The sequence below is a fragment of the Hippichthys cyanospilos genome, chromosome 21 (genome assembly GCF_059441005.1).
Source record: "Hippichthys cyanospilos isolate Australia breed blue-spotted pipefish chromosome 21, RoL_Hcya_1.0, whole genome shotgun sequence".
NCBI classification, from domain to species: domain Eukaryota; kingdom Metazoa; phylum Chordata; class Actinopteri; order Syngnathiformes; family Syngnathidae; genus Hippichthys; species Hippichthys cyanospilos.
Genome location: NC_142389.1, coordinates 9,799,288 through 9,826,372, shown reverse-complemented (window position 1 = coordinate 9,826,372; position 27,085 = coordinate 9,799,288). Strand labels below are relative to the sequence as shown.

At 39.8% G+C, this 27,085-nt stretch overlaps 4 protein-coding genes and 2 non-coding genes across 12 annotated transcripts in view; 3 read left to right on the top strand and 3 right to left on the bottom strand.

Annotated features, from left to right (window-relative positions):
- Positions 1 to 7,627, bottom strand: part of LOC148406573 (uncharacterized) — a 47,105-nt gene extending 39,478 nt beyond the window's left edge. Inside the window, exons 1-3 of the mRNA XM_088405595.1 lie at positions 7,490 to 7,627; positions 3,232 to 3,304; positions 1,426 to 1,502 (exon numbers count right to left, since the gene is read on the bottom strand). Coding sequence (XP_088261721.1) covers positions 1,426 to 1,502; positions 3,232 to 3,304; positions 7,490 to 7,588 — 249 coding nt within the window. The 5' untranslated portion in view covers positions 7,589 to 7,627. The remainder of the gene's footprint in view (positions 1 to 1,425; positions 1,503 to 3,231; positions 3,305 to 7,489) is intronic.
- trnah-gug (transfer RNA histidin (anticodon GUG)) lies at positions 6,384 to 6,455 on the bottom strand. The gene has a single exon. It is a non-coding gene; the product is annotated as a tRNA-His (tRNA).
- Positions 7,215 to 7,286, top strand: trnah-gug (transfer RNA histidin (anticodon GUG)). The gene has a single exon. It is a non-coding gene; the product is annotated as a tRNA-His (tRNA).
- Positions 7,628 to 7,727: 100 nt separating the features above from the next.
- clptm1l (CLPTM1 like) lies at positions 7,728 to 12,788 on the top strand. The gene is made up of 18 exons (XM_088405552.1): positions 7,728 to 8,013; positions 8,666 to 8,908; positions 9,002 to 9,096; positions 9,369 to 9,558; positions 9,641 to 9,807; positions 9,890 to 9,968; positions 10,108 to 10,225; positions 10,305 to 10,399; positions 10,479 to 10,563; positions 10,714 to 10,817; positions 11,022 to 11,087; positions 11,184 to 11,234; positions 11,347 to 11,429; positions 11,489 to 11,523; positions 11,615 to 11,670; positions 11,734 to 11,778; positions 11,987 to 12,102; positions 12,167 to 12,788. Exons 2-18 carry the CDS (start codon positions 8,744 to 8,746, stop codon positions 12,249 to 12,251), a joined length of 1,635 nt encoding a protein of 544 aa, XP_088261678.1. The 5' UTR covers positions 7,728 to 8,013; positions 8,666 to 8,743; the 3' UTR covers positions 12,252 to 12,788.
- A 557-nt stretch (positions 12,789 to 13,345) lies between these two features.
- Positions 13,346 to 15,188, top strand: rplp1 (ribosomal protein lateral stalk subunit P1). Its single transcript, XM_088404397.1, has 4 exons — positions 13,346 to 13,564; positions 14,255 to 14,329; positions 14,708 to 14,822; positions 14,895 to 15,188. Exons 1-4 carry the CDS (start codon positions 13,493 to 13,495, stop codon positions 14,975 to 14,977), a joined length of 345 nt encoding a protein of 114 aa, XP_088260523.1. The 5' UTR covers positions 13,346 to 13,492; the 3' UTR covers positions 14,978 to 15,188.
- Positions 15,189 to 16,053: 865 nt separating this feature from the next.
- The window catches only part of LOC148406570 (focal adhesion kinase 1-like), a 45,426-nt gene continuing 34,394 nt past the window's right edge, over positions 16,054 to 27,085 (bottom strand). For all 7 annotated transcript variants that reach the window (XM_088404390.1, XM_088404393.1, XM_088404392.1 and 4 more), the window contains 18 exons: positions 26,248 to 26,345; positions 26,094 to 26,178; positions 25,919 to 26,019; positions 25,733 to 25,848; positions 24,503 to 24,603; positions 24,139 to 24,228; positions 23,856 to 24,060; positions 23,673 to 23,784; positions 23,518 to 23,592; positions 22,468 to 22,566; positions 21,013 to 21,117; positions 20,471 to 20,533; positions 20,296 to 20,335; positions 20,114 to 20,217; positions 17,976 to 18,131; positions 17,817 to 17,897; positions 17,646 to 17,731; positions 16,054 to 17,563 (listed from right to left, as the gene is read on the bottom strand). In XM_088404390.1, coding sequence (XP_088260516.1) covers positions 17,443 to 17,563; positions 17,646 to 17,731; positions 17,817 to 17,897; positions 17,976 to 18,131; positions 20,114 to 20,217; positions 20,296 to 20,335; positions 20,471 to 20,533; positions 21,013 to 21,117; positions 22,468 to 22,566; positions 23,518 to 23,592; positions 23,673 to 23,784; positions 23,856 to 24,060; positions 24,139 to 24,228; positions 24,503 to 24,603; positions 25,733 to 25,848; positions 25,919 to 26,019; positions 26,094 to 26,178; positions 26,248 to 26,345 — 1,838 coding nt within the window. In that variant the 3' untranslated portion in view covers positions 16,054 to 17,442. The remainder of the gene's footprint in view (positions 17,564 to 17,645; positions 17,732 to 17,816; positions 17,898 to 17,975; positions 18,132 to 20,113; positions 20,218 to 20,295; positions 20,336 to 20,470; positions 20,534 to 21,012; positions 21,118 to 22,467; positions 22,567 to 23,517; positions 23,593 to 23,672; positions 23,785 to 23,855; positions 24,061 to 24,138; positions 24,229 to 24,502; positions 24,604 to 25,732; positions 25,849 to 25,918; positions 26,020 to 26,093; positions 26,179 to 26,247; positions 26,346 to 27,085) is intronic.

Genomic DNA, 27,085 nt, shown 5'->3' with positions numbered 1-27,085 from the left:
TGCATACTAATTCCAACAGCTTGATGTCTATTGGAAGGACACTGCATTTTTCAAAGTCTCTGAGACACAAAGTGAAGGAGTCTATCTTTGGAAGGAATTTCATTGAAGTACTAGGATTTTTTTTTTTTTTTTTTGTAAATATACCAAACAAGAAACAGTATATACCAAACAAGAAACAGTATATATACATTATATATATATATATATATATATATATATATATATATATATATATATATATATATATATATATATATATATATATATATATATATATATATATATATATAGATAGATAGATAGATAGATAGATAGATAGATAGATAGATAGATAGATAGATATAGATATAGATATAGATAGATAGATAGATATTTTTTTTTATTTATTCATTTATTTATTTTTTTTTTTTAACTAAGTAGCATGGTGTTGTGTTGCTCTGCTTAGCCTGTTTCGCAACTGGTACCCAAGTAGCACATGTAATGTACATATGGGCCAACGTAGCAGTTAGCTACATGTAATTCGCATTAGCTTCATGCTAATCGCCACTTAGCATCTTCTTCCACTCATTCCATTCTGTATCTATAGCTGCTTATCCTCACAAGGGTTGCAGGCTCAATCTCTGTTGATTTTTCGTAGCAACCTGAACTGGTTGCCAGCCAATTGCAGGGCCAATTGTGCCGTTTGGAATGTGGGAGGAACGGCTTGGGGAGAACATGCAAACTCCACAATGGGAAGCTTTGGGATATATATATATATATATATATATATATATATATATATATATATATATATATGTGTGTGTGTGTGTGTGTGTGTGTGTGTGTGTGAGTGTGACTAATGAGCATTTACATACTGCATTTCGCTAAAATGATCACCTGAAAGCAGCTTAACAGCAAATGTTTGATGTTACTTCATGGTTGATTTTCGCCCCCTTATGTTCAAAGAGATCAGAAGCAGATTGCAAGTTGCTTCAGTCGTTTGCACGTGTGTTTGTGTGTGTCTATGTGTGTGTGTGATGTGCAAACATGGTGTGCCCTAGTAAAATTGAACTGTCATGGCCAGAATGGGCACTTTGATCATTTCATGTTCGCAGTGAAGGGAAAAGAGAAGGATGAGTCGAGTGGAGGGAAGGAGGGTAAAGGCTGAGTGGAAAAGGATGAGCAAAATAAGGTGAGTAGGGGAGGGAAGGAAGGAAGGAGAAGGATTGGGAATGCAAATGAAAGCAGGAAATGTACATTGAAAAAAAAATCAAAGCGGAAAACTATGAAAGGGGCAAGAAAAAAGCGGACAAGAGCGCGCGAGGGCAGGAAGAAACTCGGGGGCCGCGCGGACAAAAAGACGGGCGGCTGATGGAGGATAAGGGATGAAAGCTTCCTTTCAGCCTTACGACGGGATGTGCTTGGCTTGGCATGCCATTTACCCACACTCCGTAGCGTGAGATGACTTCCCAGAATTCCTTTCATCTCCACAACGCACCAGTAGAGGTCCATCAGGATGGAGCCTGCGGAAGGAGACCGCAAGACACACACACATTGTACCAAGTACATTAACTATTGTTAAGAAGAGTCATGGTAAAAACTTTCGTTTCGTACCTTTTTTGACGCCACCTCTGACACCAAATCAATCACCATTGCTTTCTTTCAAAACAATTCAGTTATAAGAAAAACACCAATGAGTTGATTGATTACTCCATCTCGCCTCTGATCCTCTACCATTTTTAGATGATAATACCGAAAAGTACAGCTAGTCATGGGATATGGACCAAAAAAAGGCTAATGAGTGCCTGTAGATGATATAAGAAGGACCTCAATTCACTCCAGCATAGTTTGACACCACACTGCAAGCAAAATACCAATCAAGATGCAGCCAAAACAAACCTTCTGTGTAATTCACGCATCTAAATTCAAGATACCATACGATGGCACCAAAGCACTACTTTTGTCTAAGCAAAGCACCTCAATTCCCTTCAGCATAGTTTGACACCAAAAAGCCACAAGATGGGAGTAAAGCACAATTCCTTCAAAAAAAAAGCTACCTTTTCTAACGTAAACATTGTTCCTTGACACCAAGAAGCCACAAGATGGCACCGAAGCAATGCTTTTGTCTAAGTGACTCGCCTCAATTCATTTCAAAATAGTTGCTTATCACCAAGCAAAGCATTATTTTTGTGCAAACAAAACACATTTTCTCACTTCAACATAGCTCCTTGGCACCAAGATGCCATTTGATGGTGGTGAAGCACCATTTTTGTCTAAATCAGGGGTGTCAAACCCGTTTAAGCTTGCAGGCCACATGAGGGAACATCTATTCCCGAATGGGTTCGAACAATAAAATCATGGTTATACTGTGAATCTATATAGCTTTAAAACAACAACTTCAAATGTAATCTTTTTTTAATATTGTCCAAAATAGTACAGGTACAAAATCACTGTTATTCATAAAACATTAATATTACTATTAATATTTTCATTATTATGTCAATTCTTAATATAATATAATTATATATATATATATATATATATATATATATATATATATATATATATATATATATATATATATATATATATATATATATATATATATATATATATATTCTAATTTAATTTATGAAAAACATTTCATGTTTTATATTTATTGAAAAAAAATGCTCATTTTTTATACTTAACATGACAAAATTATCTTGGCCGGATTAAACGCATTTGTGGGACAGAACCATCTCGCGGCCTGTATGTTTGACACCCCTGGAAGCACACCAATTTAATTTAGTATAGCTTCATGAAATGAGCAAAACTGTAAAAAATAATGAGTCATTGACTGGCACCCCTCAAGTTTGAGTATTATTTTCACTTATGTAGGTAGCAGTTCATCACCAAGCTACCAAATCACATTTGGCGATCAGCGAAACGAATCTGTGCATGTGGCGCATGCAGCGGACATATCGCTAAACAGAAATATCCCAACTACTTAGCTAAGCATTCGAGTATGCATCGCGAATCCGAAGCCATTGCTAATGCTAGCTAATGATGCTATCTGTGTTTAAATTTCAGCTCCATCTTTTCTAGTATTGCAGATGTATCTCAAATGGATGCTGATAGACGGACGCATATTTGGATGAACGTATGGTGGCGTACACGTAAGTTCTTCATACATTAAGCAAGAGCACAAAGGTCCTTCCAGGTCGCATGGATGGATGCGTACAGGCCAGGTCAGCAATGTGTACGTGTTACCTTGGAGGACAGCAGAAGGGTATCCGACTAACTTCTCAACTCGTTCAATCACCAAGCGACAGCGAACGGGAGGCTGCGGAGAGAAGGACGGGGAGCGAGAGGGAGAAATAATGAAGGTGACAAGGCGAGACGGATGGCGAGAGGTTAAAGATTCCCGTAGACGGGCGGGAGAGCTGCGCGAGGGAGGGACAGACGGGAGGCATTAAAAAGAATGGTGTGGGCTCGCCAGGGCGGCGGCATTGTTTAATCATTGGGAAACAAGACGGCGGGAAAAGGGGGCGAATGGAGATGGGTAAATGAGAAAAGAGTGACACATACGACAAGCGGAGGGAAGTGTGGAATGAGAATGAAGGGAAAGCAAAAGAGGATGTATGGGGATTTCGATTCTCTTAACGATGCAGGACCGCAATGGAGGCAGAAAGCAATGAGACAAAAAAGTGTAATCTACCTGCAAAAAAAAAAAAAATTAGACTGTTAATGAAAGCTGACTGACCTTGTTTAACTTTGCAAAACCATGAAGAGTCCAAATAATGGAACAGTTTTAATATGCATTACGCCGATCTGATGGATCAACGATATTTGGAATTTTATTCATTGGTGACCGAGCATAGATTGCTGAAGAATCAAAAATTGACTGCATTCATCACTGCAATTTAGAATTGCAATTTTGTAACACTAAAAAGCCTTCTTGACATCCCACCCATCTTCTGATTAGATCTTTTTTTCTTGACAACCTGATTGGAGCAAAGTCTTTTAACTCATTCAATCCTAAAAACATGTGTTTACTTTTTTTTTTTTTTTTAAGAGTCCAGACATCCACTATTAGGTATTTTGTTCAATTATTTTCAAGTGTTTGTCTAAAAGTACGGTCTAACAATGACAAATGAATTGAAGTGAATGAAGTAATTACACAATTATGTTATAAAGTATTTGATTACTTTAAAGAATAAAAGTACTAAAGTAATCTGACATTAGGTAATTAAGTATGAAACTAATCAATTATTTGGGGCGGTAAGTACTAGAGTCATGGTTTATTTTAGGTACTAAAGTGTTAAAGTAATTGATATTGATTACTTTAATATATAGTTGATAAATTTCGTACACAATTCATTTAGCACTTGCCATTTACAGACACCCCTTTTAGCCAAACATTTTCGAGAAATAAAAATGGAAAATATATAAATGAATAACTGGGACATCTTAAAACTGTATGAAAAATACCTTTTCTTGAAATCATTTACTTTAACACTAAAACATTCATTCTCATTTTTCTCATTTGGCACTTTCATGTGGCAACTCTTTTCCAAGTAACTATGTTTTTATTTATTTAGATGTGCCATGATTCGCTTCAAAAGAAGCAGTTTGCAGCCATTTTGTGACATCTTGTGATAGTTATATATCTCAAATCAAATAATCACCGAATGGCAGAACTCATTAAAATTGAGAGATTTGTGACTAGCTGAACAGAATGTGCTTAACTTGCAAAAATAATTCACCCCAGCAACGACATTGTTTCTGACAGAATTTTCATCTTTTTCCCCCTTGACATCCAGCCGCACTGTGATAATTTTCTGCCTATAATGTCAAAGCTTTTCAGAGCTCGCAGCTTTTGAAGCAGGTCTGATTACCAAGCAGGCCAAAAACATGCTTTTTTTTTCTTACTCGCACTCCGACCTTTAGGTAGACTCCTTGGCATTGCTCTGCTGGCTTGACAGCTCAAGTTGTACGTTTCATACCGCCCCACTTACAAATGGGAATCGCGAGTGTAGGGCTCGTATCCACGCGGGAGGTCATTTGAAAATGAGACGTACTCAATGTCGATTCCTCGCCTCGATTAGTAGCAAAACTCCCCGAAGAGTGATGGATGTTAATGGAGACACACAACGGGGTGATTATGGATCACTGCCGCGCAATGATGATGTGAGAGGACGGAGACGGACGGTTGGACAGACAGGAAGTGGGGAGAATGTTGGCAAGGGATGGAGCTGCTGCGCCACCAATCGACGACGGCACGCATCTCAACAGCTAAACGAGAAGCTTTGTAGCAATGTGTTAATATGAGTAATAATTAACATTGCCTAAAGTGCACCTCGTCAAGGCAGATGCTTTATGAGCATGATGTGCAGATGGCAGTTGAGATTCTGCTGTGATGACTTTCCGAGCCGAGAGGGCCCGACGGCCCATACCGGGGTCACCTTTTCACCTCAAAGTCGGAAAGGAAGAATGCGCCCGAGGATCTCCACCTGCTCTCTGTCTCGCGGGGGGAGTGGAAACTCTGCAATTTGCTTCATGTATTTGACTCGGGTATCCCGAGGGGAGGCGGGAAGTACATCACTGGCACAAGGAGCGGCCGAGGCCTTTTAATCACTTCTGACAAGTAGACAGGCGAGAGGTGCGTGGGTTCAGAGAGCGTGTGGGCGATGGTACCCTTCTCCTACCTTTGAAATCTTGCCATTCTTTTTTGCATTTTTATACTTTCACACTGTTCTTGAAGTTCTCTCTTCTACCCAAAGGCTCACAGCGAACTGACAGGAGTTCTTTTTTTTTTTTTTTTTTTACTTTGACCCCTTTTTCTTACTTTTCACACTCTGGCCTGCTTGGAAAAAATTATGGTTCAAGCATAAAAAAAATCTATAGCTAGAAAAGGTCGCCAGGATGAAATGCCAGAGACGGAAAGGAGAAAAGACTGAAATGCATGTTAATACTGTACATGCATTCTGGTCAACCAAGGAAGCGAGGCAAACGCGACCTCTAGTGGCCATACGCAGCAGGAGTGACTTAACATCAATGGACCTTGTAAATAAAAAAAAGTCAATAGTATAAGTGCGGTATACTGTACAGTGTATACACTTTACAGATGATAAAGATACCTGTGCAAACGTAAAAACGTGAATATCACTACTACGTGTTCATTGTTAACTAACTAAAAAAAAAACGAAATAGCTAAAGACAACTTAAATTACCACATTTAACAGCGTTTCAATAGTTACTCTGATGCTAGCTTTTATTAATATTATTTAATATAAGATTATTAGTTTTTTTTAGCTGTGATATGACCACGGCATTGGATATACCACTTTTGGTTTAATTAACCAAATAAACTAGTAGGGATTGAGGTAGAGTAGAGTACAAATAAGAAGGAGTTTGAAAAATGCCGTGACCCGGATTCGAACCGGGGTTGCTGCGGCCACAACGCAGAGTACTAACCACTATACGATCACGGCTGCGACGCATCAAGTAGACGCTTGAGTTTTAGGAAAAAAAATGCGAATGTCGTCACAGCCGGCTCGTAAAATAGTGTTTGTCAAACCTGATACAATATATGCATAAGCTAATGAGGGCTTTGAGCTAAAATGCTAATGCTTGCAGAACATGTAGTTTCACATTACCAATAACACTAATTATATTATAAGCATGTGTGGCATTTGCAATGGCCACAATCTAAAGTTAGACATGCAAAATAACACTTGGCGTGTTTGTTTTTTACTTTCATGAATATTTTGTTGTCTTTTAGTCAGAAGTCATGCAACTAGTTTCTGACAGAAAACACGTGGATATTGCAAGTCTCAGTCGATGTTTTATTTGGTAAACGGCTGACTTTTCGTCATCATTTTGTAAAACTTAAATTACTGTGACGTTAGCATGGTATTATGGGAAATTAGGTTTGTCAGGCATTAATGCGCTTAGGTGGCCTGACGATGTAGCTGTCAGGTGTAGAAGTCTACCTGTTTACATTGTCAGCTGCTGTTGTGATTAGAATTCTCGACAAATTTTTCGATCACATAATCCACATTTTGTTTATGTTGTGATGTTCAATTGTGCTTCTATGACGATGTCACATACATCTTGGAATGGATGGATGGATGTCTTTCAGTCAAGACTTCCATCCATTTTCCTAAAATTCACCTAAAATGTACAGATACCGCTGCATGACATCATATCGATCTTTTGGATGAGACCGTTTAATTTAGTGTCGTCCTCAAGCCGTGATCGTATAGTGGTTAGTACTCTGCGTTGTGGCCGCAGCAACCCCGGTTCGAATCCGGGTCACGGCATTTATCTTTGCTTATCGATAATTCATAACAGTTGGACAGTCGTTTAACGTAAGATCAAAACGCTTCAAATCAAAACACCTCCCATACGGACAATTTTCTTTCAAAGTACAAAAACTTAATACGTCATTTTGTCAAAAATTGCACAAGCTAGTCCACACACAATTCAAATACAGTACTCCACACCAACAAATAAATTTACATACCAAAAAGTAAGGTTGGCTGTTGAAACTGCCGCTGCGCAAATTGCTATTTATTTGCTCATAAACACAGTTACAATAGTCACAATATTGTGCAGCTATCATCCGACGATACAAAAGCGCTATGTCAATCTACTCCACTTTACATTTATGTTGCTGATTGTGAAGTTCGATTAGAGTTGAAGTCTCGCTATTTCTCGCGCTAACCAACCCGGCTAAATCCCGTTAAAAGCCGAACCAGGAAGTGTATACCGGAAGTAGTGTAAATCCACCTCACGCTACGTGACAGCTAGTGTGATTTGTTTTTTTGTTTTTTAATTCAGTCCCAAAATGGATATGCGGATGGAAAAGGTCAAGAATTCTTGATAATTAGAGCCGTCTCCGAGTTTTTTGCGGTGGGTTTTTAAAGCGATTCTGCGCTGAATGAGACGACCGGGATCCATCCGTAAAGGGGGACGAGACAAGTCGCAGTTTGAGAGCCGAGAGTGTCCCGTCACTCGGCTACTGGCAACCTGACACTTTCTACACCGGTTAGTTTAAATGAAATCAATATATACTTTGAAGTCAGGAATGTTATGTGGGACTAACAGGAGAGAAAACGTACACATACAGCCCTTTCGGACTACGGAATCTATGACACTTGAATGATTTGCGATCACTGTATATTAAGATAATTTTTATCGTTGTTGTTGGATTTGCATATTATATTGTTCTTGGATTATATTGTTCCTTCTATGCTTAGTAATTTCAAAACGTGAGTTGGCTTTTATCTTTCCTTCAAACACCAGATGAAAACTCGGTAGTTCTGAGCATCGGTGTGATGTAATGAAGTAGAAATAAATACTTAGCTATTGTATAATTTTTCAAGTATTTGGGCTTCACTTAGTTATTGATTTAGGCTCTATTGCAAACTACAAGCAGAAGATGACACGCATCCGTGGTTTGGTAGTAATGCTTTTATTTAAACGTTGTCTTTTTAGCAGATAGTATTGATCAAATGACATATGCAAAGTTTGTAGCTTGTTAGCTACTTATTATTTCGATGATGTTTTTCTTTTTAATTCAGTAAGTTCACTCTTGGTGCAGTTCTACAATTACATGCTTAATCCAATTAAGATATTGAGATTCCCAACAACGACAAAACCAGATTAGCAGGTTTGCCAAATGTCCTTATTGTTGTAGAGGTGGCTTGCTGGCATCCAGATTGACATGGGCCACCCGGGCAGCTAGCCGAAGTAACGCCGAACCAGCCCCGCCACCATGTTCTTAAAGTCGTCATTTACCACCCTGGTGGTGGGCCTTTTTGTGGTGTACGTGTTGCACACCTGCTGGGTGATGTACGGCATTGTGTACACCAAACCCTGTGAGCCGCCCGGCGGGACCAACTGCATTGCACCATTCCTTGCGGGAAATCCCGAACTCCAGGTCAGGAATGCGTTACTTTATCTGTGATCTGAAGAATTAGATGTGTTATTTTTTCTTTTTCGCGTGTGATTGTCATATGTGTGCGTCTTCCAGATGAGCATCTACACAGCCCTCCGGCCCAATGCAGATGGAGGGCACACCCTAATCCACAAAGAGGAGAACTTTAATATCAATGAAAAGTTTGAGAGGTCTGTAGATGCTGATTTTGACCTTTTTGGTGTGTTAAAGCTAAGATGCATAAAATGAACTGTTTTTATGGTATTAATGGTTTACTAGTGATGTCCCACAAGTGTCTTTCCTTGGCCCACTTTTATTTGCCCACGTAATCACCAAATTGGCTTTCATCATTACGCAGCAGTAGTTTCAACGTTTTCAATTCGATGCACACAGTTTCATTAATGGACTACTATGCGAAATTCTTTCACTTTATTGTGTAACCGAGTATTCATTTCATCTCCAGGACCGTGAACGTCTCATTACCCAAAAAGACACGCAACAACGGGACTCTGTACGCGCTAGTTTTTGTCCATCAAGCTGGTGTCACGCCATGGCAAGACCCGCGGCAGGTGCACCTGATGGCCCAGCTCACCACCTACATGGTGCCCAAGCCGCCCGAAATCTCCCTCATATCCGGAGAGGACCAAACGCAGGTGCGATTCTCCCCAGCATGGTGAATAAAGGTTATAGATTGACTAACCGGCATGTTAACGTATTTGCGATCCCCTCCCACAGGCTGCCACGGAAGAGAACCGCCAGACCAAAAAACACAATGAAGGAGGGGGAGTGTCAGACCAGCCGGTTTCGCACTGGCGCTCCCGCTTGACGCTCAACATCGTGGGCGACCATTTTGTGTTTGACAAGGAACACCTTCCAAGTGACGTGCGGCGCTATCTCCGAGCGTAAGGCTATTTCGAGCCACCCATTAATATGTATTTTAGTTTTTTTTAATTAATGGACGTTACCCCTGAATGTTGTTGTCAGGTTTCAAAATGGCAAGAAGATGGTTTACCTACCTCTGCTTTTTGTTGATGAGCTCAGCAACCGCATCAAGGATCTCACGGTAATTCCAAATCATTTATCTTTCTGTCAATCCAAAAAAAAAAAAAAGTTACAAAAAAGTGGCATTTCCTCCCCTGCGGTAATAGCGAAAGCAGCAATGAACGGGTACTAGATTCAGGTGGCCTATGTTGTGTTGCTAGGAAATAAACGGTACCACGCTCGAGCTTCCTCTTACCATCTCGTTTGAGGCCATCTCACTTGGAAGACTCCGGTTCTGGATCCACATGCAGGATGCAGTTTATTCCCTTCAACAATTTGGTACAGCTTTTAGAAACTTTCTATCTTGTGCCGCCATTTCCTTGAGCCGCCATTTCATGTTTCCTTTTAACCCTCACAGGCTTCACGGAGAAGGATGCCGACGAGATTAAAGGGATCTTCACTGACACTAACCTGTACTTCCTGGCTTTGACTTTCTTCGTGGCTGCCTTTCACGTGAGTCTCTCTCCCAAGATTTCCTGTTCTTGTTATAGATTGAATGAGTGGGATTTTTTTTTTCTTTCTGTGTCTGCAGCTGCTTTTTGACTTTTTGGCCTTCAAAAATGACATCAGCTTCTGGAAAGAGAAGAAAAGCATGGTGGGGATGTCAAGCAAAGCGGGTAGGATAACTAAAATATTTTACCCACATTAAAATGCATTTGCAAACCGTTGTATGCATGCCAGAGCAACAGGTGGCACTATAACCCTGAAAAATACCTTTTTATAAATGTCAAAATATTGTTTTTTGTTTTTGTTTTTTTTTCTGTTAGTGCTATGGCGATGCTTCAGCACCATCATCATCTTTCTCTACTTATTTGATGAGCAAACCAGCCTGCTGGTCCTCATTCCCGCCGGGATTGGCGCGGTTATTGAGGTGAGTGCGCGTATTTGGGCCTAATTGCGCAAAACTTTACCAAACTGCATTAAATTGTCATTTAAATTGTAAATATAGACCAAATTATGATTATGAAAATTAATCCTATAGCATACAATTTAAAAATAGCTTCCAGGTAGCATTTTTTTTTTTTTTTTTGTGGACTTAAGTGGACAGATTGAACTAAAAGGACGTTTGTTGTAGGTATGGAAAGTGAAGAAGGCCTTGAAGATTCAGGTGTTCTGGAAAGGGGGAAAACCAACATTCCTGGTAGGTTTATGGGCGCAAAGAATCATTTACTACTGTAGTTAAAATAGTGGCTCATATGTTCCTTTGGAAAAAAAAAAAAACTCTTTTTCTTCGCAGTTTGGCAAGTTGGACGAGTCAGAGAGAAGAACAGGAGAGTATGACACACAGGTGACCCCATAATTCATAACTAAACTTTGCATTTGTTTTAGTCTTTTTTTTTTTTTTTTAAGTACTGTACTTAATATGATGCCCCCCCCCCCCCCCCCCCACTCCTCCCCAGGCCATGAAGTACCTCTCATACCTTCTCTACCCGCTGTGCTTGGGTGGAGCCTTGTACGCGCTCATCTTCCTGCGATATAAAAGGTTGGGAGGCCGTCGGTTCACAAACGTCGAAGCATTCACTAATTGCGCGTTTCTTGTAGTTGGTACTCGTGGCTCATCAACAGCCTGGTGAACGGTAGGTTTGGATCAACACCCGTTTTTTAACTTTTCAGTTTGACTAATCTTTTTATTTATTTATCTTTACTATTTTTTTATGTATGTTTTAGGTGTCTATGCCTTTGGCTTTCTCTTCATGCTTCCTCAACTGTTTGTTAACTATAAGGTGAGGTCACAAGTATTTACCAATTATCAGAACTGAAATATATATATTTTCTTCTTTCAACAGTTAAAGTCTGTGGCGCATCTGCCTTGGAAGGCTTTTATGTACAAGGTGAGAACCCAGAGACAATTGTCATCAACTTGAATTAACAAAATACATTTGTAACTTTACTAAGTCATATTTATAAGAAGAAATGATGCAGGATTAAAATTGCAGCATTATAGGAAAAAAATCGTTTTTTTTTTCAATGAAGTCAAGACAAGTGTTTAAGTGTATAACTTTACAAGTCAATTTTTTGGGGGGGTTATGACATTGTCAGGCATTCAACACCTTCATCGACGACGTGTTTGCATTCATCATCACCATGCCGACGTCCCACCGATTGGCCTGCTTTCGAGACGACGTGGTCTTTCTCATCTACCTTTACCAGCGATGGTAAACGCAGATTATCACAACACACGCGATCACAAGGCACCGCTAAATGTTTTGCCCCCCCCAGGCTCTACCCGGTCGACAAGACGAGAGTCAACGAATATGGAATTTCGTATGATGACAAGCCCAAAAGAAAATCTCACAAGGACTAAGAGGGCACTGAGGGCAAGTGAAGAAACATCAACATCCTTACTTAATTGTAAACATGTTTTATATGGAATTTTTCCTCCCTCAAATGTTAAAAGGAACATTTTTTTGTCAGGATTTTAGATAACAGCGTTTTTGTCTTTTCTTTGATGCCACTCAACTGGATCAGTTTTTTCTTTCCTTTTTTGTTTTTGTTTGATCATCTTCATATCAGGGCTGCCACTTCATTTTGCACAAGTATTTGTTTATCGTAAGGAACGTATCGGTGCCAAATGTGAGGAATTTGCAAATGCTTTTCTTTTTCCCCAGTTTATTTACTTTTAAGAGAGTTGCGCTGGCTCATGTTATTTGGCACTGAAATAGACAAAAGTATTACAACACATTTGTCGCATTTAGATTCTATTCCATTGTTCTAAGATGTGACCAATACATTCTGTTATCAACTCTACGATTTCACTTTCCAGTGTAGTTGCAGACAATTTATAAATGGGTTCAATTGATGTAATTAATTGAGATGTAATAAATTGACTGAACATACAAAATAGTTGGTTTATTGTTATTGACAAACCGGAATGATTATTTAAGTAAACTATACCTAAAATATAATCAATTAAATGTACATCCAATCCTCCTCAAAAAATGACTTAATTCTGAAATATGCATACTAGGGATGTTACATTTGTACACTATTGGTGACAAATCAGATGGGTTGTCAAGGTAGAATTCAGCAAAAATACTTTCTAAAAACATTGTACATTTTATCCAAAGGCTGAAAAATCACTAATGGACTGAAAACTGATCAAATACATTGAAAGCATAGTTATTTAAATCTGCTTTCTTATGATGAATTGCATTCAAATGAAAATAAACAGAATGAGTTTGCCAGTCAAAGGTCTTTACATTAGCAAAGGCGCGTTTCCTTAAAAAAAAAAAAAAAAAAAAGTTTTTAAAAATACGTTAGTATTTCATAGCTTTACGTGATATAACTACTGTGGGTATTTTTGAGTATATAACAATCCACAATGCAGTACGTCTTTCGTCACTGTCCCTGCGTCATGACGTCAACCAACCGCGACACAGACTATAAAAACGAAACACCCGCCTACTGCTGTCCCTTTTCCATTAACAGGAAGTGGATGTGCCTAAGGTGCTCGGTTCTTCACCCGAAGCTAAGGCCCGTAATCCGGCGACTAGCACCGTCAAAATTAGGCATCCGTCACTATAAACGTGGTAATAAACTTATAAGATGGCTTCCGTGTCCGAGCTTGCCTGTATTTACTCAGCTCTCATCCTCCATGATGATGAAGTCACGGTCACCGTAAGTGTCCCGCTCGCTTCGCCACCATTACATCCAGGGTAACATTTAGGCTTTTATTGGCCACAGACAGACACGTCAAACGCCCGCGTTGTTCTCAAAGTCAATCTTTGTTGTCTTCAAAGTGAAATTTTGTCTTAAAAGCGGGTAAACGGCCTTTTTTAGTAAGCGTGTTATAAATCAAGCTAACGCTAATCTAACATGGGACGCACGAGTTAGCCACTGTGGCAACAATATGCATTCTGTCACCTTAAATCAAACACTGCTTTTCTTTAATAATAAAAAAAAGTATTGTAACACGTCCATTTGCTTGTTATTTCATTGGTCCCCACAGTAGAAAAAAGTTTTAGCGCCATACTTCAAATTAGCCGTCTTGACTGTTTATTATTGGAGGCTTCACATTGCTTGTGCAGCGCGCATTCGTTGCCACAATTCCCGAACAGGCGAACGTTAGCGACTTTTAACGAATCTTGTCGAGCTCAAAAGAACGTTCAATAGAAAATTGTATAAAATATAAGACTTGTTTTAGGTGCCATGTTTGTAAGGACGTTAATCCAAGTTAACAGTAAAAGTAAGAATACATGGATAAAATGAAAGCAAGATAAACCATTAGTTTTGAGTGTCACAACATTACACGTTTTTATGCATAAAGTGATGTATTTTTGACAATTCTATCTAAACCTTTGCACCTAGGAGGACAAGCTGAATGCCCTGATCAAGGCTGCCGGCGTGAACGTGGAGCCTTTCTGGCCCGGTCTTTTTGCCAAGGTAAAGATTCATTCAAGTTTGACTCTTACGGGATCAATTCATTCACTAGTTGGCCTGATACCCTTCATGTTTTTGAAGTTGCCATCTCCAACACACCTGATTCAAGGGATCAACTTATCAGCAAGCCGTTAACCATCCTGGTCATTTGAAACAGTTGTCTTGGAGGACGGAATTATAAAAAACATGCAAGATAGCCCTCGGACCGGGTTTGGACACACCGGTTCCAAGTGTTGAACCAGCATTAAGTGGGAGGGATTGAACACCTTCTTCTAAAGACTCGAGTCCCGTTGTTCACTTTGGAAAGCCATTCGAAAAACTCGCATCACTAAAATGAAGCGCAGACAAGGAAATGCGTTTACCTTGATTTGCGTCCGGTAGGCTCTGGCCAGCGTGGACATCGGCAGCTTGATCTGCAACGTTGGCGCCGGTGGCGGAGGTGCGCCGGCGGCCCCCGCTGCCGGAGCAGCTGCCGCCTCCACCGGAGACGCTCCAGGTAAAATTACTTTTCAACATATTGTCATTTGCGCTTTTGGTTAACGTGCTTGTTTATCTTTTAACCCCACAGCCAAGGCAGAGGAGAAGAAAGAAGAGAAGAAGGAGGAGTCCGAGGAGTCTGATGACGACATGGGCTTCGGCCTTTTTGATTAAACTGGCTGTTTTTCTAAAAACACAAAATGACCAAAAAATGGCCTGCCTTTGTGACCTTGTTTTAGTTTCATGCTTAAATCGTTTTAACACTTGTTGGAATCAGACTGCCACAGCAAAGAAAAAAAAATGTCATATACAACAAAAGTTCTGTAACTTAAACTGTAAAGTTGACAGCAATGGAATTCATCGGTTCATAAACTGTTAAGATTGAGATTTTGTTTCACGTGGATGACTTGTAAGTTTAACATTTTTCTTAATGTACGTCTAAAGATCTGGAGAAAAGTCGGGAGGCTGAAAATATTACTTGTGACACTTACAGGGCGCCCTCCGCTGACACCGCCTCCTTAAAACCACGTAAAGTACACCTCGCTGATAAGGACGTTGACTGGCTGAAAGTGGTCACGTGATTGTCAATGCTCCATCTTGCAGCTCTTCTTTGGTATAACTTCCTTTTTGCGACTCACTTGGCTAAAAGTAACAGCTGCAAAAAATGTCACATGCGATTAAAAAAAGATTAAATGCACTGGTGCTGGTGATTGGGCAGGCGTATACTTTTGTATAGCGTTCGTCATGAACTGAGCTGCAAAATGGCGCCTGTCAAGCGAAGTGGTCAGACCGGCTCACGGGAAAAGCAACCAAATTCAAAAATGTGTCGTGGATCGATACAAATACATTTTTAAAGTCGATAACGTACATTCAACAAAGTAATTGAATCAATATTAAAAAAGTGAAATATTTTTCAAACACTTTGTTTAAAAGTTTGACAGCTAAGGATTAATATTAGTTAATCATGAAATCATAATTTTATTTCTTTCATGGGGCATTTTAGCATAATATATTTAAATACAGTAAGGTTAAAATACGGAAAGATGGCTGTCAACCGTATGGAAATAAAGACCAAGACTATTGGTAATAATAACGTTACTAAACTTGAAAGTAGGTCAAATAATGGAATTTACATTTAGCCTTAATTTATCAGTTTCTCTTTCAAAAATATGGAGAATATTTTTGACAAACGTGTGTTGATCATTCAACTTTAAATTTCGAAAAAAAAAAAAGGAATCACTTCTCCCGCAAACCGTTTGAAACAGTGTCTTTTTATTTGCAACTGTACATGATGTATTTTCCTGAGAGAAGCTGTGAAAAAGCATCAGGAGAACAATTGTGAAAAGGGACTGACTAGACACCCCATTTCGGAAATTTATTAGGTTCAAACCGGCTGACCAAAGTTCTACTGCAGTCGCCATTCGCCCAATAAATAATAACGTCATTCTAATCTATTCACAGTATTGGACTCTAGTCTGAAACGTTGCCAATTTGTAGTGTAAAAATAAACAGGCAACCTAATATGACTTCATTTATATATTATATAAAAAACAAAAAAGAAGCTATCAAGATCCTTAATCATTTAAAAAAAAAAAAAAGCATAATTCATGGTGTTCAGTCTCCATTCCATCTTCTGCTTGTATCCAACAAGCAAATTGTGCCACAGAAAAGTTCAAACGGATTATTTCTTAACCTAACTGGAAAAAAGAAAAAAGTGTCTGTGTAGTTATTGTTTTGCGATAGGGGTGGACAACCCGCGGCCCGCCATGCAACTTGAAAAACAAATCAACTGACATCCACATTTCAAAACATTTAACCTGCAAATGCTCATATTTCGCCGTGCATTTAAGGACAATGGCCTTTGAAAAGAAAATTACCCCCAGCCCTGGTTTAAAGCTAAAGGATGAGAATGTGGAAAGTAAAGCAAAATTGACAACAACAAAAAAAAATCCAGTCAGCTAAAGCTGGAAATATTACATATGTATATAAACTGTATATATATTATATAAAAAGCATGTTGAAACATGACCACTTCATCTGCTTTCCAGTTCATCACGTGGTAAACTCCTTCAAAAACGAGCCCTCACGTGTTAAATAGATTTTTTTAAACGTCTTTGAGGTCTACTTTTAAAATGTACAGGGTGCTTGAAAAGTAATGCATCTTTTAAAATACTCACAATTTTGCTTACTATAATTTGCTCTCCATTTTTGGGTGCCGTTTCGTTAATGCATTCAAATTTAAGGTAATTTTTTGTACGTTTGTTTATGACGAACTTAAGAATCGAACGTGTGGTTAAATCTGGCTATTCACCGTGTGGTTTTTATACAAGATGAGTCCCTCTACAGGTTGTGATTTTATTGATAAATTTAGTACTCGTGCCAATTTTCCTAATATTCATATCTTACAAAATTTCACATTTAAGAAAAAAAAAAAACGTAATAAATAATTGAAAAGTATTTTAAAAGTTATTCTGTATTTCTGAACATGTGGCATGTTTTTCTTAAAAAAAAAAAAAGTAATTACAAGACACCAAAACATGGTGACGAGTGTCCACCGTTCACCATATTAATCCAAGTCTCCATGGTGACTGACGTCCATCTTGTCCCTGCATTCCTGGATGTCTGCGCAGCCTCGGGGACTAATGTGTTCGCGCGATGGTCTTGAGACGCGCCTGGTCGATGACGTCCAGCAGGTTCTTGGCGTCCACGGCGAGTGCGTGCGCCGCCATCAGCATTTGCTTTTTGTAGTCCTTCTGCAAGCTGCGGGGCGACACGTCAACATCAAGGAAGAGGCGGGAATTAAAAAAAAATAAATAAAAAATCCAAACGCTGTGGAGCTGACCTGGTCATGACGTACTGCTGAGCCAGCTTCATCTTGGCGATCAGCTCTGCCAGATCGGAATTGAGCAGCTTCTGGGCCATCTCGATCTGCGGCGGGAGGGATGATGAACGAAATCATAAAACTGAAGTCGGCGTAGACAGGAAGCCGCACACAAACGCGTTGCGTGTTCACCTCTCGGTGTGTGCTCGCGGGCAGCGCCGGAATGGTTTCATCCACCGTGGCCAGCAGAGTCCTCAAGGCCAGACCCACTTCCTGCCAAACACGCAAACGAAAGCTCAGCCAATGTTTTTAACGGTCCCGCCCAATGTTGCGTTTGTGACGCAACCTCACCTTGACCATGGGCACGTACTCCTCAGGCGCCGCCGGCTGGATCCGGTTGGACATCTCGATGACCGACTTAACTAGCGCCGTCACGTTTTCGTACACTTTGTCGTTGGAGCGGTCCAGGTTGGCTGTGGGGGGCGGGCTGATCTCCTGGGGCTGTAACTGGAACAAAAGATTTTTTTATCTATCTCTTTTAAACGGGAGGATCACTCATGTCAAGAGTCTGACCGCTCTGAAGCGACCACGAGAGTGGGAGCTTAGTTGTCCCTTGCTAGCAAGAAAAGTCAATCTTGGCTGGTCAGAGTTACCATTTTACAGTCTAGTCTGGCCTTGTCTTTATAGATTTCCTTGACAGCAGAGAGAGAGACAAAGAAATACAAATCTATAGATATATACAAACAGAAATATGCTGTACATAAAATTGAAAGGTACAGCAGAAGGATAGTGACCCCCAGCTAGATAGTAGTAGCTAAGTAGCGATAGCTAGCTCGAAGGCCAACTATCTCCATAAGGATAGCTAGCAAGCCAGCTATCTAGATAGAGATAACGAGCCGGGTATCATTTTGATCACAGGTGTCAGACTCCAGTCCTTGATGGCTGGTATTCAGCATGCTTTCTAACCTTTTTTTCCCAAACACACCTGATTCAAATGATTAGGATCATTTTCAAGCTCCTTCAGAGCTTACTTATGAGCTAATCATCTGAATCAAGTGTGTTGAGGAGGGAAAACCGGACATGCAGTTTTTTTTTTTGGTATCTACCTGATTTTCTTTTCCTCGTGTTGTCTTCCTCAGTCAGTAAATTATGTTGACTTTATCTTGGACGGGTTGATCTCATTAAATCAATATTTTGTTGGGAATGTCTGGGAATGACAATAAAGGCTAACTAGCTACCCTCCTACCAGGATACCTGCCCTCAAGGACTGGAGTTCGACACTTACGATCTAGATACCACCAGCTAGCTAGATAGAGCTAGCTACTAGCTAGCTATTTAGATTGCTGATTAGAACGTTGTCTATGCACTCTGATCATGTTAAATGCTCATTTTTCTAATCTTTTATGACATCAATGTGGTCCAACTATAAGAAGTCAAGTTTATGAAGGCTTATAGTTGTCTTCAGTGAAGCACTGGGGCTCCTTTTTGAGTTCCAAGATGGCATAGTGCCAGCCGGTTGTTTGCGCCTAAGATTGCCAACATTTGAAGCGCTACCAAGACAGCTGAATTTTAGTGTTAGTGGTCGCCTAAACAAAACAAAGAATTGCATATCACAAACCTTGGTCAGCCCATGGTGCAATACTTGGTATGACTTTTACATTTAATATGAACACTTTATTGTCTTTTATCCTTTTCTTATCTTTAATGTTTTATATCGTGTACATGTCTTATTTGACTTTTATGGACCTGTGTCTTCAATAAAGAATTGATTGAGTGATAGCTAAATAGCTAGCTGGCTAGATAGAGCTAGCTAGGTAGAGCTAGATAGCTAGAGCTAGATAGACATAGAAAGTTTGAGATAGCTAGCAATCTAACTAGATAAAGTGCTACTGTAGACAATAATGAACAATACATACTGTTGCATCTGCATTATGTTTACTAGTGCTATTGCTAGAACTACCTATATTGATGATAGCTCCAGAAATAACAGTGAAACCTCCAATGTAAATTAAATGAATTCATGAAATAACAAGCAGTTAGCCTTACAACGTAACGGACATTCTTTCTATGGTCATTTGGATGCTAGCCATTATGCATTCAGCTATATGCCAAGTATGCTAGCATCTGCTTGGTTAAACGTTATTTGGATGTAATTGGGTCGCTAACGTTGTACTGAGAGGCAAAACACATTTCCGACGTTGCGATGAATTCAAATTGGACCACTGTGCCACCTATTTCAAGGACAAAAGCATTTGGAAGTTCCACCGTTATTCAATTCTTCACCAAATGAGTCTCAGTTGACGAAAGGCTAACTACTAAATCTCTATACTAAGACGCACGGCTCATCTTACCCTCCACGGCTATATGGGGAGGCAAGAGGTGGGGTTTGGGTTGGGGAAAGAGTGAGGGGACAGCACGTTAGCCCAAAAGCAGTTAGCTGTTAGCACGCGATGGCGATGGTCCACTTAAGAGCCGGTCGTATGCAATACCTTCACACCCTCGTTGTAGCTGTCGATGGGGCAGATGCCGGACAGGTTGCTCAGGTGAGCGGGGGCTCCGGGGCGAGGGGGCTTCTTTGGTGGAGCCATGTGTTCTAAAAAGCACACAACAGTAAATAAGCTGAATGCGTGTATTTGAGATAAATAAGCATCATTGAAGACCTCTCTTTTACCTGGTTTGCCCACAGGCTGATAGATGTGCTGGCTTCCACCCTGCACAGAGCAGAAATGCAGACAAGAGGTTAAGATGTCGGCCATTTTGTGGCATCTTTGTGGTCACGTGGTTGCCGAATGAAAATGAAACTTGCCTCCGGAAAGAAAGCGTCAACATGAAGCTAAAGCACTAACCGGCGTTTGAAGCGTTCCGTCTTCTCGATCGATGCTCCCTCGGCTGTTTCTGGGCTCGGTCTTCTAGAGGAAAAAAAAAAAAAAAAGTTTTATTAGCTATGTTACTCCGCAAAAATAACATCAAATAAACAGTGTCCCAAGTTCTCTCTTCTTCTGTACCATTTTGGTGAAGCATGCCTTGAAGAGTTGCATGATGGGGAGTAAAGAAGTCTGAACAAGAAAAGTGGTGCTCATGTGGAAGAAGAGAAGATCGTGAAGAGAAAAGAGGTAGAGACGAATTTTAAGAGAGGAGAGGAAGTAAATAGCAGAAATTGGATCTAAAGGGATTTTTTTTTCCGAGAGGAGGAGGAGCTGGTCAAGGAAAAGATCCCCTCTATTTTTCCTCCCATTCTTTCCACCCACACCTCAGCGTTGGTTCCTAACCTCCTGCCAATCCCACTTCCTGTCTCGCCGCTACTTTGCAAATACCCAACCCTGATTGGTTGTGGCCCACGTTCGTCGGACGGGTTCAACGCTGAGCGACTTGTGTATGGTGGTGTTACCATGAAGCTTTCCTCCTGTTCCAGCCACCGCTGGTCATCCTCCATCTGCTGCTGCTGCATCATAAGCCTTTCCTCCATGAGAGCCTGGCCCACACAACCCGTGTCCTAGAAGAAAAAAAAAAAAAGCTTAAATAAGATTTATTTCCTCAAAGTGTGGCGGAGCCTTAACTAGACGCCATGCCTCAATTAGTCGCAAACACTTAAAAAAACAATAATTGTTTCATCAAATGTACACTTATTACATTGTTTTCATTTTGTTTATAGTCCCTTTTATATTGTGTTAAATGGACTATTTTTTATATATAATCACCTATTAAAAATTGAATCTGTGTGGAGACTATCCTCAGCTATTCACTGAAAAACTCACCTACTTGATTTTGCTTCAGGCCCGGCCTAATCAAGACCTTTGAATATTGGCCACAAATAATTGGCCAAATGGTCCACATTTGCTAATTATTTGATATTTTTTTGTACTACAAATAACACCTGTGTTATAATTTACAACACATTCATCCATACCATACCCTTGCATTCTGCGGACCTGGCATTCAAACAAAGTAAATCCTATTTTTTGCAAGAACTGATTTGGTGAGTAATGCAAGGAAGTTGTGCAATTTTTTTAAATCACAAAATACATAGTACAACACAAATTTAGCATACATGTGTTAAGTGTTATGTGATATATCACACTCATTTAACTACTAGTAACGCCAAAAATAATTAATGTCCTTAAAATCTAATTCATTGCACCACAAAATGTATTCTGTGAACCAAAATAGATGTTGTTTTTTGTAAAACAATATATATACTGTTGAACCATTTTATTCATGGGGAATAAGTACCAAGCTGACCAGTGAACAATGAAACCCCACATAAAATTGATACTGGAATGCACTGAGTTGAAACAAATGCTGTTTTATTCATTATAATTTTGTTCAATTAATCAGCCATTTAATCGGTAATCTGTATGAGCCTAGTTTTAGCGCTCTTCGAATACATGTTAACCTGAGGAGACTGTCTAACTAATGGAATTTCACAATTGGTGCCAAGGAAGTACAACATGTTGACGTGATCTAAAAAAAAATGCGTTTTTAGAACCAAGCACTTGTACTTTTATGCAAATTTTAATCAATTAGGAGTCAAAATGTCATTTTCGGTCATTTCAACCAGATGTATTCCAATTTTGGGTGTCAATTGACAGCACTTTATATATTAGGAATCAGGAGAGAAACTCAATGGCATTTCACATTGATAAATAATATATTAGGGTCAGAAAAGCAGAGGCTTCTGTCATGTAAACATAAGGGGAACATTGCCCCCTGGTGGTAGAATGACAAAGTGCTTGATTTGACATGTAGAGTATAGCCAGCCTTTTAAATGTTAATATTGCTGAGGATCAGCTTAGCAGCCAATATCGTGATTGCGATTAAAATTCGATTAATTGTGCAGCCCTACCTCCATGTTGGTGCTCCATAGCGCGGTGTGTTCGGGCCTGTGTTGGTTCCAAGAATCAGTTGCCGGAAAGCCGCCTCCGACGCCACCGTGAGCTGTTGGCTGAAGTTAATACACAGAAATTAGTTATAGAATAAATAATAATAAAATATGTCAATACTGATAAAACAACAACAAAAAAAACTTTGATGAAGGTATCCTAACAAAATCAAGATTTATATTGCAGATGTGATATTATTGAGTTCAGTGAAAATGATTGGCTCCTTATAAGGGTAGAGGAGTACATCTCAGCACAAGAGGAAATGCCTGCTGTCTGCATGGATTACTTGTGAGTGGTACTTGATTTCAGTCAGATACAGCAGTCACTCTCAGGTCATGCAATAATTCCAAAGTCAGCCCTCAAAAAAGCCTTTAGAAAGGAAACAATAGTGTTTTAACATTTGTACATTTAGCAACTTCTAATGTTTCCCTTTTGTTAAATAGGTTCTGCATTTTGGTGAGGTATTATCGAGATTGACTTCTGCAAAAAGAAGCCTCTGATAATTAATCATAATGTTTTCTTTACAGGGAAAATGGACAAGCCTTACACACACACACACACACACACACGCACACACAAAAAAAACATTGTTCCACTTTCTCCACCTTCATGAAAATATGCCCGAGTCCACGATGACGCCCAAAACATTCAATTTCATCAAAGCCAGAAAAAGCAGTTTAAATTATGGAACTACAATGGTGGCGTATCAGTGTATTCAAACTCCAAACTCAGAACTATGTGGCAGATTTGTTAACTGTTGGCCCACAATGGGAAAACAATAAAGAAAAATGCAGTGCTCCTTAGGAAGGAATCTTGAGCAATGACAAACAGTAAAACTCATTCACTGCCGCTGACGGCTATAGACGTTAAGGATCCACTTTAACAAATGCGTTCATGGCTCTCTAGCAGCAATTAATTTTAAATAAAAAGGTACAGTATGGTAGAAAATGGAAATGAGGATGAAAATTTACAAACTGGAGGTAGTTGGGTAGTTGCATTTATGTGTGCCTTACCTGGTAGTGGTTGTGTTGCGGGCTGGAGAAGTATCCCTCACTGGAGCGAGGGCTGGGGTAACCCGGTCGACTCGGCTGTAAACACAAGTAAAATACACATTCTGTTGGCTTCCAAATTAAAGGTAAATCAATGACGCTAATAAGACGAGACTCACTTTGGGCGGCGCTTCATCAGAACCTCCTGAGTCCCAGGACACTGTGACCTGTCTTCTCATCTCCATCCTCAGTCTCTCCTCTTGCTGCACCTTCTCTTCCTCCAGTATGGTGCTATTGCAAATATGGCATTTGATGTTAGCGCCAAACATGCCGACTTCGGTGCAGTGTGTCATCACGATTACCTGAGTTGCGTTTTGAGTTCGGTGAAGCGCGGCCGTTTGCTTGGGTCGTAAGACCAGCACTTGGTCATGAGGCTGTAGAGGGTGGGCGGGCACTGCGGCGGCATGGCGAGCCGCTCGCCGTTCTCGATGCGGCCGATCACGTCGTTGTTCTTCACCCCTTGGAAGGGTTTGATGCCGTACATCAGGATCTCCCACATGCAGACACCTGTGGCGGGGAGGCAAAAACGATTAACCAGGCATCATTTCTGCAATGATCATTTTAGTCATAAGCAAAAGAGCTCACCAAACATCCAGACATCACTAGCCGAGGTGAATCTTCTGAAGTTTATCGACTCGGGGGCCATCCATTTGATAGGAAGTTTACCTTTGGATGCTGAAACAAGGGAGGACAGAAGCTTGAGAAAATACCCGGAGCTTCCAGTAGATGGCAGTCAAATACAACTAAAACATTTATCCTATTTTCTCAGGTGGCAGAGGAGAACTGGAGCCTACAGCAGTTGATTTATGGAAAGTTGACATCCTGTGCATGTCTTTGGATCGTGGGACCAAACCATGAGGTTCCGAAATGTGAGGCAGACGCATACAAACCACTAAATCACGGTACTGGTCATTCTTACTCGCAATCACATTAATGGACAAGTTTTCACCTTTGTAGTAGGAGCTGTCTTCCATATAGCGGGAGAGTCCAAAGTCTCCCAACATTACACAGTCAATTGAAGACACCAACACGTTCCGCGCTGCTATGTCCCTAAAAAGAGGCAAAAAAGGCAAACTTTTACATTCGTTTACATATCCCATTATGAAAATAAAAGGGTGGCTATGTGAGCATCCTTTATATTCATTGTTTTCATTTTTTTTATATTGTCTTTCCTTTTGCATTTGAACATTGGAATACTTCAAACTCGGGCTGTCACTATCAAATCTTTTCAATATAGATTATTCTATGACCCCCCCCACCACCACCACACACACACACTCACATGTAATAGTGTCCGCATAAACTTTTTGTCAACAGTAATCCATGAATAAGCTTAAAAGTGGAGCTAACAGTTATCTACATTGAGGTCAGTAGCTTCCTATTATTCTTCATCATCTTCTTCTTGACTGAGCACGTTTGGTGCTGGTTCAAACATGAACATCTAATATAGATTATACAGTATGTTGTGACGAGATTTATTTTCGGATAAATCTGATAAGCCCGAATGCTTTTTAAGAAATCCTCACCTTTGCGCAATGTGTTAGTATGGTCTTGAAAGCCTCGCAAATAGCATCAGTCATTACGTGGTGCACTAAGACAAGAAATGGAGCATTTTTTTATGGCTTCCTATCCCTTTTCCACTTTATAGTATTTGAACATTATTTTGTGACTTTTTTTAGTTCAATTAAATTTAATGATCACAAACTTGTCATATCCCATTTTGCTGGGGAGTCTATTTCCCTTGCCTTCATAGCAACATTGCATATGCACAAGAAAGGTTAGTGTAGATAACAAGGGGGCAAACATGGTCCCGGCGGAGCATAAGGCTGATATTTTTAGTCACCCTATTTTTAAAATAGATGTATACCCAACTTGATCAACTTCTTTTCTCCAGCCCTAGAATGCAGTTGCAATTTACAGTATATCAAGTGAAAATTGAGTTTAAAAACAAAAACAAGAGATTGAACATGTAGAAATGCTGTTGAAATACATTGTAAAGCTTCATTTAATAAAATGAAGTACTTTGCCCCTTTGTGTGGGGCAAATCAAAAACTATTTTAGGGGGAGTGTCATTGCTCATGTTTGGCTCAAGTTTGACACTTCACGGCAGGACACAGCCACTATCATCAAGTTCAAATATATTCTCAAACCAAGCTATTACAATAAATGCATTGCTTACCTGTGCACAAAGCGTTTGCTTTCCAGATATGCCAGCGCAGTGCTGAGCTGGTAGGCAAACAAAATGAGTGTTGCCAGGTCTAGGCTGTACTTCCTCACCTGGAGGAAGGAACGCAGCTGCACACGGAGAGAAAACAAAAGAATCACTATGCATTCAAGCATTTAAGACTGTTATGTGTGAGCGGACCTCTCCTAGCGTGCAAAGTTCCATGATGATCCACACCGGGTTCTCCGTGATGACGCCAATCAGCTTGACGATGTGAGGGTGGTCAAACTGCCGCATAGTTACTGCAGAAACACGTTTAGGATGTTAAACAGAATGAGCGTGAATAGAATAATTAATAACTTTGTTGCTGTCTTACGCGCTTCTTGCAGGAACTTTTCCCTGACGCTGTCTGAAGTGCAGTTCTTGCAGGTCTTAATAGCGACGGCCAACGCTGGCTTGTCCTGCAGAATTACATCTTTATGCTGAATCACATTTGTCACATCTTTCTGTGTCACTCTGTGTACACTTACCGGGATGTTGTAGACTCCTTGATGCACATCTCCAAATTGACCCTCTCCAATACAGCGACCAAGTTCAATCCTGTCCCTCTGGATCTCGTAGTCCCTCGCTAAATCAAAAAAGACGTTGTAATAACAATGATAAATGAGATTTACTGATTTACTGTATTTTTTTTCTCAAATCACATTTTATATATAAAAAAATGCAACAGCCTGGAAAAGCTAGTACTTAAAAGAGCACTTAAAAATAGAAAAATAAAAGTAAAAATGTAATTAATCAAAATTAATTACTTTAACTGAAATGCATCATCATAATAAATGAAACCTTACATATACTTCAACAGAACAGAGACCCCACAACACGAAAAGTAATATAAAATGAAGAAGATGATATTATGCATTTTTGTTTGCTAGAAAAATATTTCACATGTAGTAAGAATTTCCAAATACCATATAGTGGACCCCCGCCATTCGAAATTAATCCGTTCCGGAGTTGGGATCATAAGGTGAAATCGTTGTATGGTGGGCGATAATTAACTAATGTGTGCAATGCCCCAGGTAAAAATGTATATAAATATTAAAAATTAGGATAAAAATAGTATGGTAAGCATTCCTGATATATAAAATACATGTATATAATGAAATAACATCAAAATAAAGAATATATAATGGTAATTACGGCCATATTCCCTCGCGAGGCTAATGATGCAATACATGCTTCTTTGTATTTCTTGATTATCTTCAGCTTTGTTTCCATACTAATCATCTTTTTAATTCTCCCTTTAACATCACTAGCAATCTTGGGACCCATGACTAACCAATTCAAATTGGAATTAAGGACTAAAATGCA